This window comes from Manis pentadactyla, chromosome 10 (assembly GCF_030020395.1).
Source record: "Manis pentadactyla isolate mManPen7 chromosome 10, mManPen7.hap1, whole genome shotgun sequence".
Classification (NCBI taxonomy): domain Eukaryota; kingdom Metazoa; phylum Chordata; class Mammalia; order Pholidota; family Manidae; genus Manis; species Manis pentadactyla.
This window is the reverse complement of record NC_080028.1, coordinates 35,821,373-35,834,701: the sequence shown is the minus strand read 5'-3', so window position 1 is coordinate 35,834,701 and position 13,329 is coordinate 35,821,373. Positions and strand designations below refer to the sequence as shown.

At 39.3% G+C, this 13,329-nt stretch overlaps 1 protein-coding gene across 4 annotated transcripts in view; it reads left to right on the top strand.

Moving 5' to 3' along the window:
• The window catches only part of SLC11A2 (solute carrier family 11 member 2), a 29,721-nt gene extending 17,273 nt beyond the window's left edge, over window positions 1–12,448 (top strand). For 2 of the 4 annotated variants that reach the window (XM_036915073.2, XM_036915075.2), the window contains exons 10-18: window positions 48–206; window positions 1,016–1,102; window positions 1,808–1,927; window positions 2,081–2,230; window positions 2,757–2,830; window positions 3,468–3,621; window positions 5,162–5,215; window positions 8,110–8,142; window positions 10,294–12,448. In XM_036915073.2, the coding sequence (XP_036770968.2) occupies window positions 48–206; window positions 1,016–1,102; window positions 1,808–1,927; window positions 2,081–2,230; window positions 2,757–2,830; window positions 3,468–3,621; window positions 5,162–5,215; window positions 8,110–8,142; window positions 10,294–10,371 (909 nt within the window). In that variant the 3' untranslated portion in view covers window positions 10,372–12,448. The remainder of the gene's footprint in view (window positions 1–47; window positions 207–1,015; window positions 1,103–1,807; window positions 1,928–2,080; window positions 2,231–2,756; window positions 2,831–3,467; window positions 3,622–5,161; window positions 5,216–8,109; window positions 8,143–10,293) is intronic. The other 2 variants (XR_005030740.2, XM_036915074.2) reach the window with 2 other exon arrangements.
• Window positions 12,449–13,329: the final 881 nt, after the last annotated feature.

Sequence of the window (13,329 nt, the reverse complement as noted above, 5' to 3'; positions counted from 1 at the left end):
AACTTGTCCAACTAGTTAAAAAATGACTGCTGCTGTTATGTTTTTAGTCCAGACAGGTAAACCGAGCCAGTAAGCAGGAAGTTCAAGAAGCTAATAAGTACTTTTTCATCGAATCCTGCATTGCTCTCTTTGTCTCCTTCATCATCAATGTCTTTGTTGTCTCAGTCTTTGGCGAAGCATTTTTTGAGAAAACCAACAACCAGGTGGTGAGTAGCCAGGGTCATGGGTGGTCATGAATGGCAGGGTGAAGTGAAGGCTGGAACGGGTAGGAAAACGGGACAGTGACTTGGAGCTCAGGGGCAGTGTGGAGCTTTAGCCTCAGTTCTGCCCCCTAAGCCAGTGCACGTGTCAGGGCCTAGCGCCCGGGGGCTGACCAAGCCTAGCCCCACCCTTCCCAGCTGTGGGCTGAGAAGGGGACTTGCCTCAGACTAAATATTGCCTGTGTTGTTGTGTTAATGGCTTCACATCTCTTTGGCTCTTTGGCATCCCCTTTTGTTTCCTTTATCAGCTGCCAGCCTAGTTTCCTGGCATTTGTGATGAGGACAGGTTGGAAGTCAACAGGCAAATCAGAAACTGAGGCTGGGGCAACTCCTTTGCATTTTGAATTCTCTGTAATCTCAATTACTGATTGCCTGTCTAGTTTTGATCACTTTGTTTCCCATCTCTAGGACCTATGACTTCTGCTTTGACTAAAGACTCCCTATTCTGGGTGTCCTCTCATATTTGAAGCCTTCCTAAGCAGGGTCAACTCCTCCTGTCATCATTTAAAATGACCCCACATTCATGTATTACCATGCACCCTCTAACTCCGTAAATAGTTTTGATGACATGGGGGTGTGGAAAGATTATGGTGACATTACTACCAGTCTCTGCTCCTATCACTACCTGTATGTATCCAGTGTCTTACTCCAGCCAGTGTCTTACAGATGACTTGTTTGTGATCTATAGGAGAACTCTTCTTATATAGTCCTCGCCTCAAAAATAACATTTGCTCTTCAACTGCTCTGTGTTCCAGGTTGAAGTCTGTAGAAATAGCAGCAGTTCTCATACTAGTCTTTTCCCTGATGATAATTCAACACTGGCTGTGGATATCTACAAAGGGGTAATGCTATTCAGATTTGTGATCTTTTCTCCTGAATCAATGTTCTTGGCATAGTATCTGGTCTCTTCAGAGCTGAGCATATCTTCTTTGGAGTGTCATTTATTTCAGAGGTCCAGATGTCAGACAAGCAGTTTAGATTCCATGGGAGGGAATAGACACTCAGCTGAAAGATGAGGTGTTCCAGCAGTCTCCAGCTTTGTGCTGATCTTATATTGTTCTACAGATGTTAGTTGGGATGACTGAAGAAGCATTCCTAGTTAAGTGTTCTTTGTTGAGCCTCGGTCCTTTTGTGCTGGGTACATTGTGAACCTCCAAGAGTAGGATATATAGTATGTAGCATTTCCCAAATACATTTGACCTTTCTCTTCACTTCTCTTACCATCTTCCAGAATAATGGGTTAAGGAATATAATTTGGGAGATGTGGTATGACCCTTGTTTTTTTTAAATACTTTGAATACTTAAAGGTTGAAGATGAAGGCTTTAGGAGCTTGGAGAAGAGAAAAGACTAGGCTGAGGAATGAAAGAACACCCAGCAAAATTTAAGTGGAAAGTATCTGAATGAGGTCAGGTCCTGAGTCTTACTTCTAGGACAGTGCCCAGCACAGCACTTGGTATAGGTGGGTGCATAGCAAAGAGGGAGAAACGTTGTTTTAGGTGCCATCTAAGCAGATCGTGGATACAGACCTCTCCCTTGCCTCTCCCAGGGTGTTGTGCTGGGATGTTACTTCGGGCCTGCAGCACTCTACATCTGGGCAGTGGGGATTCTGGCTGCAGGACAGAGCTCCACCATGACAGGAACCTATTCTGGCCAGTTTGTCATGGAGGTATGTGCTGCGGTGACTGGTGTAGACTAGAAGAAGAGGAAATTGCCCTTTTGTGACTTCTGATTAACCCCATATTTCTAAGGTCTTTCTGAACCTCCTGACCTTTTCCTGTCTCGCGTTCCCGACATTCATCCTGCTTCTGTGTGTTCTCAGGGATTCCTGAACCTAAAATGGTCACGCTTTGCCCGAGTGATTCTAACCCGCTCTATTGCCATTATCCCCACTCTGTGTGTTGCCGTCTTCCAAGATGTAGAGCATCTAACAGGGATGAATGACTTCCTGAATGTGCTGCAGAGCTTACAGGTGAGGAGGGAGCTGGGGACACTCACATCGCATGTAGTCAGGCAGCTCTATGTATTGCCCAGAGGTATCAAACCTGGTGCTGGGAAAAATTCAGAAGAAAGAGGCACAATCTTGGTCTGCAGTAAATGTGTATGAAATCTCTGGTATCTAAAAGGCTTTTACAAATAGCTTGGTTTTTTTAAGCCTGTTGAATGGGAATTAAAAGCTGTCATTACATATAGAACACAAAATTATAGTTCATTAATCCAAGCAAACATTAAATAACAAAAGATACTGCTAAGTCTTAATGGAGGTTGAGAAGACAAGGCAGATACAAATATTTGTAGAGACACTTATGATCATAATTGATGACTGACTAATGACAGGTCTACAGATTTCAGCATACAATGCTTGAGCGTGTTAGGATGATGGAGTAATTTCTCCTGGAGTAGACAAGGAGTGTTTCCCTTTTGCTAAGAGTGCTGCTCTCTGGGGTGATGCAGGGGCCCCCAGTCGTCCCACCTGATCTTAGTTCTTTCTTTTCCAGCTTCCCTTTGCTCTCATACCGATCCTTACGTTCACGAGCTTGCGGCCGGTAATGAGTGACTTTGCCAATGGAATGTGAGTGTCCTCCTCTGAGTTCCCCAAAGATGTGGGGGGAAGGGTATCTTCACCAAACTGGCTGGTCAGAAAGTGAGTCATTCGGGGAACTATGTATTTTGACAGGTGACTACTAGGGCTTCCCCCTCAGTCTTTGGCTTAGAAAATGGACACTGTGAATGTAATAAAGGAGGGCAAGCACGTTTTTTACTTCTTTCTGCAGGGGAAAGTGCAATTTATAGGGCTTTAACACTTCAACTTCAGCCATTAAAGTTTAAATCATGTTAATTCCATGTTAAGTGATCTTAATGAGAAGGGCATAAGCTAAACCTCTTAAATGTGTCTTTAAAGGCTATAGGTATTTGAAATAATTTGTTGCATCTCTAGTAACTCTCAAGACTTGTTGGATTTTTAGGACTTGTTGCATTTCTAGGGACTTAAATAGTAGGGATTATTTGATAGTATTTTTTTTCCCTCTTTCTCCCTGTCAGTGTGTGACTTGGCTCATTTACCCTAATCTGGGACATACTAAGAACCACTTTCATTTCATTTTGAAATACCTCTTAACTCCTGTCTACCCAAGAAGACACAGTGTCCTTTTCTGTCTGTGGATAGGTTGGAATATTCCACCAGTGACTTTGGATGATTCTTTTTACAGAGGCTGGAGGATTGCAGGCGGGATTTTGGTCCTCATTGTCTGTTCCATCAACATGTACTTTGTCGTGGTTTATGTCCGGGAACTAGGGCATGTGACATTGTATGTGGTGGCTGCTGTGGTCAGCGTGGCTTACCTGGGCTTTGTGTTTTACTTGGTAAGTGCACTTGGGAGGGGCAAAGGCATAGGTGTCAGGGATGGTAGAGGTTGGGGGGAGCTGGCTAACACTCAGAAATGAAAGGATTTTCAAAAAGCAAAAAGCAGTCTGTCTCCAGGTTATTGAGACAATTTACATGAAACTGTTAAATCAGCTATAGTTTAACAATATTTTTAACCATAAAATTTATTTTGCTTCCTAAGAGCTATCACTTTTCAGTTTCTGTCACTTCTCTCTGGTTTCCATTCTTAATTCCTAATGAAAGTGTAGCATGTTTGAGGAACTAAAAGAAGAGCAGCAGTAAAGGAAGTAGAGGGTGGTAGAAGATGGGGCTAGAGCAGGGGGCCGTGCACTGTGATTTTCTCAGTGATATTCTTGCAGTGAATTATTCTAGAGTTATTTTTAAATGATGGTTATAAAAACAAAGCTACATAGAAAAGCAATGCAGAATTATGTATACCCAGATAGTAAAAAATGTTTTCAGAAGTCTAGAGTAGATTACATTAAAATGCTAGTAGCAGTGTCTTAGGATGTTGGGATTATGGATATAGTCTTTCTCAATTTTCCACGTCTTTTCTTACATTATTTTTATTTTTGTTAATACATTTGTAATACATTTGTAAATACATTATTTTTATTAATGTAAACAGCTGTAGTAACATCAGCAAATCCACCTCCCTATTCTATACAGGTTTCTGTGAAAAATGCAAGGGTTGAGCTTTAGGGACAGCAGTATTTATACTGTATCTGCTGCAGAGAATGATTAAGATGGAGGTGGAAACCTGACACTGATCTTAACGTTTACCTAGTCCCCACTCCAGTGTCTGCCACAGGTTAGGTATTTGATGGAGAAAATCACTTTTGTGAATTTTGAAAAATTATGTCCTTGTTGTTGTATCTTTTTTTTTTGCTGCTCCCTAAACTTTGGACATGCTAGGATTATGCTAAGGACTTACTCCAAGGAAACCAAAGTGACTGAATATGCCCTTGACAAGGAATCGTTATAAAAATTCGCTGTAAAGTTAAGGGAATTCTTCCTTCATGCAAATTGGTTTTGAAGGTGCCAGATTGTCCCCAGTCAGCCTGAGACTGTTGAGTTGTTGAAGACACATTTTAAGGCTGAAGGCAGATTCCAGAGCAGGTTGCGGGTTAGCTCTAAAATGCATACTACATAGAGCATCTCAGGAAACTATTCCAGCTCTATTAGTCTGTCACTCCCCCAACAGGAGGAATGGGGTAGGACTGAAGAAAAGTGATCTTCAGGGAACTCCCAGTTGGATAAAAGAAACAAACCACAAAGACAAAGTGGTAGGAACAGAGGGAACTCAGTACTGAAAATAGTATTTAAAAACTTTGTTGAGGAAAGCAGAGTCCAGATGTCTTGAAGGGGATATAAAATTTAAAGATTGACTTGTACAACCTTGGTGGTAGAAGATAGGCAAAGCTTGGTGTTCCGGAAAGAGAGCAGGTTCTCTGAGCAGTGCAGTGTGAGCAGTCACGGCGGGAGGATGGTGAATGATGACCATATTTTATCTTTCAGAGTTGGCAATGTTTGATTGCACTGGGCATGTCCTTCCTGGACTGTGGGCACACGGTAAGCATCTCTAAAGTCCTGCTGGCGGAAGAAGCCACCGGTGGCTCTTCTAAGTAAACACTGGGTCAGTCTGTCTGTTTTCCGCAGGTAGCCATCAGAGCCAGTGTGTTTCTATGGTTTACTGTGTGAACAAAGCCAAAAGTATGTGCTGTTGCACAGACTGCATTTAGGACTCAACTGTTTGTTGGGAAAAACTTTGTTTCAGTGTGTGTTTGAAAGATAGAATTTTTTTCTTCCTGACTTCCTGGGAACTGAATTAGATAGGATCTTTTAAAAGCTGACACTTGCTGCTATCATTCTAACACTAAACTCTTAGGTAAGCTGCCCAAGGGCCAGTTTGTCTTATCCTTTTGAGAGATAATCCTTTATGCATGATTCTTAACCAGGTTAAATAATGAAAAACACTTGGAAATGCAATAAATATTTCATAATACAAATTACCGAATGAGTACACAAGTTTCATTTATCAAAAGATAATGGATGTTAAAAGGCTGACAAATGCTTTTTTTATGCATATCCTTTCACTTGTTTTAATTATAAAAAGTAAAATCTCAACTAGAGTGGTTTCATCCATATTAAATATAAAATGATGAGACATCTGCCTCTGTCAGGTTCAGGATTCTCTTAACTTACTTCCACCTCAAATTTCTCAGTGGAAGTTAAGAGGGGTGAGAAAGCATAAAGAGGATAATAAATGGACAAATAGAAAAACTTACTGTTGATGGTTATTAATCACCTTGAAAATCACTTAGATTGTCCTCAGAGATTGAAAGTTTATCAGGAATTTCTTGGGAGTCCTGATTTTAGTAACTTTCACATTAGTACAGAGCTTTCCTAATGATGTTTATTCTTGAGCACATGTAGTTGTAAAATCTTCACCTTCCTCCTCCAGGAGGGTAGTGATAGAAAAGATGGTAGCATTTATGAACAGACATTCTCAAAAAGACTAAAAAGGGGAAGAGACATTGTTTTATTCCTAAAAGCCACCTCCTACCAGAATCATCATGTTTTTCTGAAGCATGCTCAAGACGACTTGCCAGGCAATCTCAGGAGCTGTGGACCTAACAGTTGCAAAGCTAACAGTTGCAAAGCTCTCTTTCTCTCACCGAGTTCAGCATGCTTGCCAAGTTCTCTCTCAGCAAGGTTGCCCTGGGTTACCTCTCTTCAGCCATTCCCTCAGAGGGAAAAACTCTCTGAGACCAGATGGTGGAGCTCTGGAGTCAGAGGAAACGGGTCCCTTCCGCTTGAAGCTGCTGCTCTTCAGCTACTTCTGACATTTTTACATTTGGAGTCTGAGAGTATGTGAACATCTCAGATCAAATCACATTTGTCTGGTGGAGGTAAATAAGTCTTTTATAGCCGTTGACTTGGTGAGAACAGTAACGGGAGTGGCATTGAAAGACTTGTTTTTGGATCTTTCCTTCTGGAGTCCTGGCTGATTGACACTGTTCATCTGAGCCACTGAGCATTTTTGCTGATATTTGCACATAATCAAAAGCACAGACTGTGTGGATTGTCTTTTATAAGGCATTATGGGGAACTACTGTGTGTCACTGACCATACTTTTATCTTACCTCTCAAGGAGTATATTGTGGGATCATGAAAGACTTATTTCCCTAACCATCCTCCTCATAGCTGCCCCTGTCCCCTACCGTCCTTCCCCAAAGTAATCATAAGGGCAATCTGAAGATACTGGGGACTGACATCCTAAGCACTTGTCTGGTTCCAGTAGGTGAAAGCCAACTTGACAAAAACATTCTTTGTAAAGATGGTACAGTAACGTTTACCCTTGTCCTGAGTCTGGACAGATTCCCAAGTACTGAGAAGCCCAGGTAAAAGCTGCTAGTTTTTTTTTTTTTTAAGGTTGTATTATGACTTGTAATGATGGAAAATTTCTTCCCAGTTAAATGGTGTTTTATAATGCTATGTGAGCAGTATGTTCAAAACACTACTATACTGTAATCCATTTGATCCTCTTGGAAGCTAAGTGTACTTCAACCCATATTTTGGGTGCAATAAACAATGCTTAGAACTTAAGTCTTCCAGTGCCAGCATTTGTGGTGTGTTTTGACAGCGAGTTTCTGTGGAATGTTAAGGATATTCGATTGTATGTTATATAAGCTGGTCCTTGTTCTCCATAAATGTGACATGAAATAATTGTGCTGCTACGGCATACCGGGACTTAATGGGGATGGGGAAGAGCTGCAGATTGGCTCCTGTGAGGTCCTCCTAGTAGCATTAGGAGTGGTGACAACTGAGCTTTAGTGACCATTTAACAATATGTAAACCTGGTTTGTAATTAAAAATTTTTTTCTTTTTCCAATTTGGTTTCTTGGGTATTTTTTTTAACCTTGGAATACTTTATTAATGGGGTTGCAACAGCTTTGAAATACTGAAACACCAACTACCACCTGGAATGACATAGGAAGCCCGCACTGTTAGTGCTTTTCTCTTTAGAAGGGATAGATACAGTTTTAGTCCCCAGAAGACTTGATGAATTTTAGACACCAAACACTTAACTTCTGTTAATCCACTTAGTCATGTAGTTTTGCTATTGCTAAAGGTCACATCATTATCATATTTAAACTTGAAAAAAAATTGTTATTCTGCTTTTCTCTATTTTAAACTATTTTACTATCTGTAGTCTTGTTTCACCATTGAAATAGGCTTTTATATTCTATACATGATGCCAATAAAAAGTTGGAGTATTTGAAACTAAAATTGTGTAGCTTAAAAGTGAGTGAACCTTTGGTAGGTCTAATATAAATGGAAATATTGGCACCATTTAATGAAACCAAAGACAAAGTTCAGGCATTGTGAACTACTAGCCCTTCACCAAATGCATAGCAAGAAAATCTGAGTCAGCACTTCATTTTCCCTTTCTCTGTTGCAAGCTTTCCCTGTCTGTCTTACAGGAGCTGAATACTGTAAGTAACACCATAGAAGTAATCTGGGAATTCTTCTCCATGCTGTCCTCCCTCATTTAGCTCTCCCTTCTTAATTTGGTTTTAATCAGAACTAAAGTAGGATGCATAACAATTTGGAGATCCTAATTTGAGACATTTCCTTTAGCTCTGCCTTCTTGAATGCTTTCTGCTCCTTCATTGGATAGGACTAGTGAATTTAAATGTATCAGCTTTTCTTGGCACCTATTAGTTTAGGAATGTTAAAAATGACCAACACTTATTACCATGTGCTACTCCTGGTCTGAGCACTCATATGATCTCATTTCATTCTTATAACAAGAGGGTAAGTCTTTAAGTAGATGAGGCAGCTGAAAGGCCGAGAAGTGAAATCACATCACTTAATAAATGGGCAATTGGCATTTGAATATGAATAGCTTAACTCCAGAGCCCACGTTACCATTAGCAAACCATCTTATGTAACGTACAGTACACCCTTCATGCAAAGTTAAGAAACCAAGCTTTGGTGTTTAGGAGCACCAGGAACATCAACACATTGAAGTATTCGCTTGATACTCTGATTATCACTAGAAGAGTTGTAACTCAGAAATTGACAGCTGGTAGGCTCATATTTTAAAAACTGACTTTGATGTTTTATGGCAGGCATAGAAAATGGAATAGGTCCCCTGCGATCCTTCCCCAGCGGTAGCTAAGAACTAATAGTAATATTCATTTGCGGCACCTCTCTGCCACTGAGTGTTTTAGCCCATTCCTGTGCAATCTAGCCCCATCTCTCTGTCTCAGAGCAATATGACCAACCAGTGATGGAGTTCTGTCTACTAACTCATCTAAGTGATACACTCTAAGGATCATGGGACTAATAATGCAATCTTTGCTTACTACATAATGAGGAAGCCTATCCACCTTTGCTCGCTTGAGAAAAGGCTACAATTAATTTACATTGTATCTGACAATTGCTCTTGCTTACTAAAACTAGGTACATAAGGACCTAAAGTGAGTAAGCAATCTGAAGTCTGAAGAGCTGTTTCTCTGCCCTCAGGCCAGTGTGACGCTGATTTCCTAGCCCACTGGTTGAGAATAATTTTATCTTGGGCTCCAGCTGGTTTCATCTTCACACAGTCATCAGAAGCTTGTGAGGTGTACAATTGCAGTGACTTTTCCACTACAGCTGACCCCTGAACAGCAGGAGTTTGAACTGCAGGGGTCCTTAATATAGTATGTAATACATATAACATACAAAAGATATGTGTTAATCAACTGTTTACATTATCAGTAAAGCTTCCATTCAACAGGAGCTATTAGTAAGCTTTTGGGGGAGTCAAAGTTACTTGTAGACTTTTGGCTGCGGGGGTCAGTGCCCCTAACCCTGACACTGTTCAAGGATTAGCTTTATACTATAATAGGATATTTTCCTCTGATAGATTTATAGCCTGCATTCTGTGTTAACTCACAGGCTGTTGGTGCCAAGGGGCAATAACATTGCTAAAATCCTAAGTAATAATCATAGGGCTAAAATGAGACTCAGTGGTTGTCCCACAGCATATGCAGAGGAGAGAAAAAGAGTGAAATACAACTCCACAGATCCCAACATAAACCATTTGGTTTCAGGTCTCCAGGATTGGGGTCTGGCAATGTGTTAAAAGTAACTGAAATCATTTTGACTCAGCCTGACAAACATTTGGAACCGAGAGATCATCTCCCTCTCTCTTAACACATGCCATTTTATTTTATTTTTTAATGAAAGGCTTTTCTCTGCTTAGGTGCCAAAAGATAACGGGGCCCAGAGCATAGGACTTAGGATTTAGACCATTTGAAATTTTATTTCTAACACACACAGTACTAAAGTAAAACACTCAATGCCCTTGCCCATAGAGTCCTGATCAGGAGACTCATCCTGAGGCAGTGTCAACAAGAATAGCCAAAGTGCAAATTTTGCTGAGGGCATTTGGTACTCCTCAGTCTTTAACTATTTCAGCTCTTAGCTATTAATATCATAAACCATTCATGTGTCTAAGCCATGTCTTTTCTGAAATAAAAATCATGTAGCAGTGCGAAAAGTCTACATTGATATGCTGATTATAGGTACTTAAGCGCCAGTTTCGATATTTAAATAGTTGCAAATCAGCCTAATGCTTTCCCATCTTTTGTCCTTAGTACCATCTTGGATTGACAGCTCAGCCTGAACTCTACCTTCTGAACACCGTGGATGCTGACTCACTTGTGTCTAGATGACTGACAGCCTGAGAGACTGTATAAGAACCATTTATTCTTAGTCCTTTTGTGCCAAGTATCCTGTTAACATATCTCTGTTAGTTCAGAGGTGAGTTTTGTTCAAATGTTTTGAACAAAAATCAAAGATTTCCTCATGGGAAGGGTGTTAAAAGCTGACAGCTATAACTGTAGGTCAGAGACCCCCCCATCAACCAAAGACCTTCAACAGGCAGAGTCAAATGACAGGCCTGTGATGGCCACACACCCCTATGGGTTTGTGTTTTCTGGAATTTAAAAAATATTTATGTGTATATATTTATGTAAACCTGAACAGACCAGTTTGGGTAGAGTTTTAAGGTTATATAAAACTGATAGATCTTTTTTGTATTTTTTTTAAAAAGTATCATTCAAATAAATTAGATATTCAGGTAGATTTGTCTGGATCACAATTAAGAAAGGGAGTAATGCTCTTTTTCTGAATGAACTGAGGAAAATTGACTTACTTTTTAAAGTGATGCTTGACTACGGCCAGTTAAATTTCCCTTTGATTTTAACTGACGAGATCCTTAGTAACACTGATACTAGCACATCACTTCTAAAGATAACATTTATTTTATTTGGTAATCATAGTTAATCCAGGTTATCGGCATGCTTTGTAATTACTGATTCTCTTTGTTAACACTCTTCTTGAATTTTTTTTCAGAGATATGATGGTGTTTTCCAAAGAGCTTAACGCCTAGTAGCAAGATCCACAAACCGTACTTTAACCAATAATCGGTTTTCCATGCTGCATTGTCATTGAGCCCATTCTAGCATTCAGGTTTTAGGTAGGAAAGATGAAACTTGTAACACTTAATTTTTAAGTCCCGACAGACGATAAGAGAGATATTTTTTTTCTTTATAATATTGGTATAGTCCCACCATGTCTTTTCTTCCCACTTTTCCCATTAATACTCCAAACACCATTTCTAGGTCCAAAGTCTATTTCCAGGAGTGGCTAATAGTCCTAATGTTGAATCACCCAAGGAACGCTAAGTCTTTTATTTTATTTATACCAAGCAGTATGAGATTAGCACTTAATTAGTAATATACAGATTAGTCTACATCACAGACTGCCTACCTACATGTGGGTTAAAGATTTTTTTTTACCCCTTTTCCTAAACAGGACTTTTTTCTTACTTTTTTTATAATAAAAAGTTAATATTTAATAATTGAAAGTTTTTGCAGAATTATCTAATTGAAAAGTCAGAAAATTTTCAACACTGGGCTCACATTCCTGCATGGAAATACAGCTGGCTGGAACTGAATGGCAGCTACCATTTTTTATTGAATGTACTCCAGGTGGCATACACCCCTTCATTCATTTCCTTCCAGCCTCCAAGGCATTGAGTTTCCAAACAGTGTAGCCTTTACAGGACTTCAAGCATCATTTTCCTCTTTCAGTATAAAAGTTAAATATCTGACTTATTTTATCTGCCTTATTTTAAAACTTGGTACCTTTCAGTAAGATTTTTAAAAAAATCCAGACATTGCCTATCTTCATTTATAGTGACATGGCCCTCTTAAGTGGCAGGGATTTTTCTATGATACTTTCAGATTCCCTCATTTCTACGTAAGGGGCCCTTGAAACTCCTATATGAACAGCAGTCTTGCAATTCAGGTTAGAGTCCTTCTGATCTTAAAAATGAAACTGAATTAACATCACTTACCAGTTTTCTCTTGAAAAAGAGATTTTAAAAAATGAGTTTTAAAGTGTTTTGGTTTCTTTATACACAGAGAGCAACTTTAGATGAACCAATTTGTTGGATTTTTCTTTGCCCCTGGGTAATTTCATCTGTCAGCAGTTTTATTACCAGAAAAGGTTTGCGGAAAGAAAAGGAAAGAAATCATGTTTTGCGACTCTCATAAAAAGATGAGGTGGTTGGTCAAATTGGTCAAACAGATTAAGTACTTGGGGAATTTCTATAGCTTGTCTCCATTCTTTATATGTTACTAGCCACAGACTAGAGTTTACAAAAGTTTATAAGTATACCTATCAAGTCATACAGCTCCTATAATCAGAAAATTTTATAATAAAGCAAACTGAATCATGCTGAAACTAGTAGAAGAGATTGATGTCTAAAGAGTGAGTCTTGGGTACACATTTTTGCTAAATTAAGGACATTTAATCATTTTCTAATTAGTCATTTACAGATCTGGATTCCTATATTATACCCTTATATAGATGTTAATATATACAGTGTTAAGATTAACCTAAATGCTAACACTCACTCAATTCCTGGATTTAACACTATGGAGTCAATTTGTAGAAGGATGCTCTGACAATAGATACCCAGAATGTCAGAAAAACAGAAATAATTGTTACCAAGCAGTTACTGCTATATAACTGTGTGTCTGCCTAATAAAAAAGGCAGGCAGAGCATATCCAGGCACATGACATATTTATTTATTTATTTATTATTTTGGTATCATTAATATACAGTTACATGAGCAACACTGTGGTTACTAGATTCCCCCCATTATCAAGTCTCCACCACATACCCAATTACGGTCGCTGTCCATCAGCATAGTAAGATGCTATAGAGTCACTACTCGTCTTCTCTGTGCCCCCATGACATAGTTTAATTAGCAAGCAAGGCATCAGGGGTTACAGGAGCCAATGAAAACAGCCTTCTCAATTTTAAACATGATATTAAGCCACCAAAGCTTTGCCCTCTAGAAGTATTGTGCAAATTCAGGTACTGTATATTGTCTATAGGTCCTTCTGCAGTGACCCTTCTGCTTTACCCAAGCTGGTGTGGGTGAATGAATGTCCTGCTTACCTAACTTTTCTCTATATATGATTTTACATTTTAATTTAAACACAATTTGTGAGTTCTCATGTATAGCTACCCTTAGTAAATAAAACTTTGTGGGGTTTTTTCAAACAATAAATATATTACTTCAGTTCTCTCAGAGTAAGATTAGAAAAACCTGGAA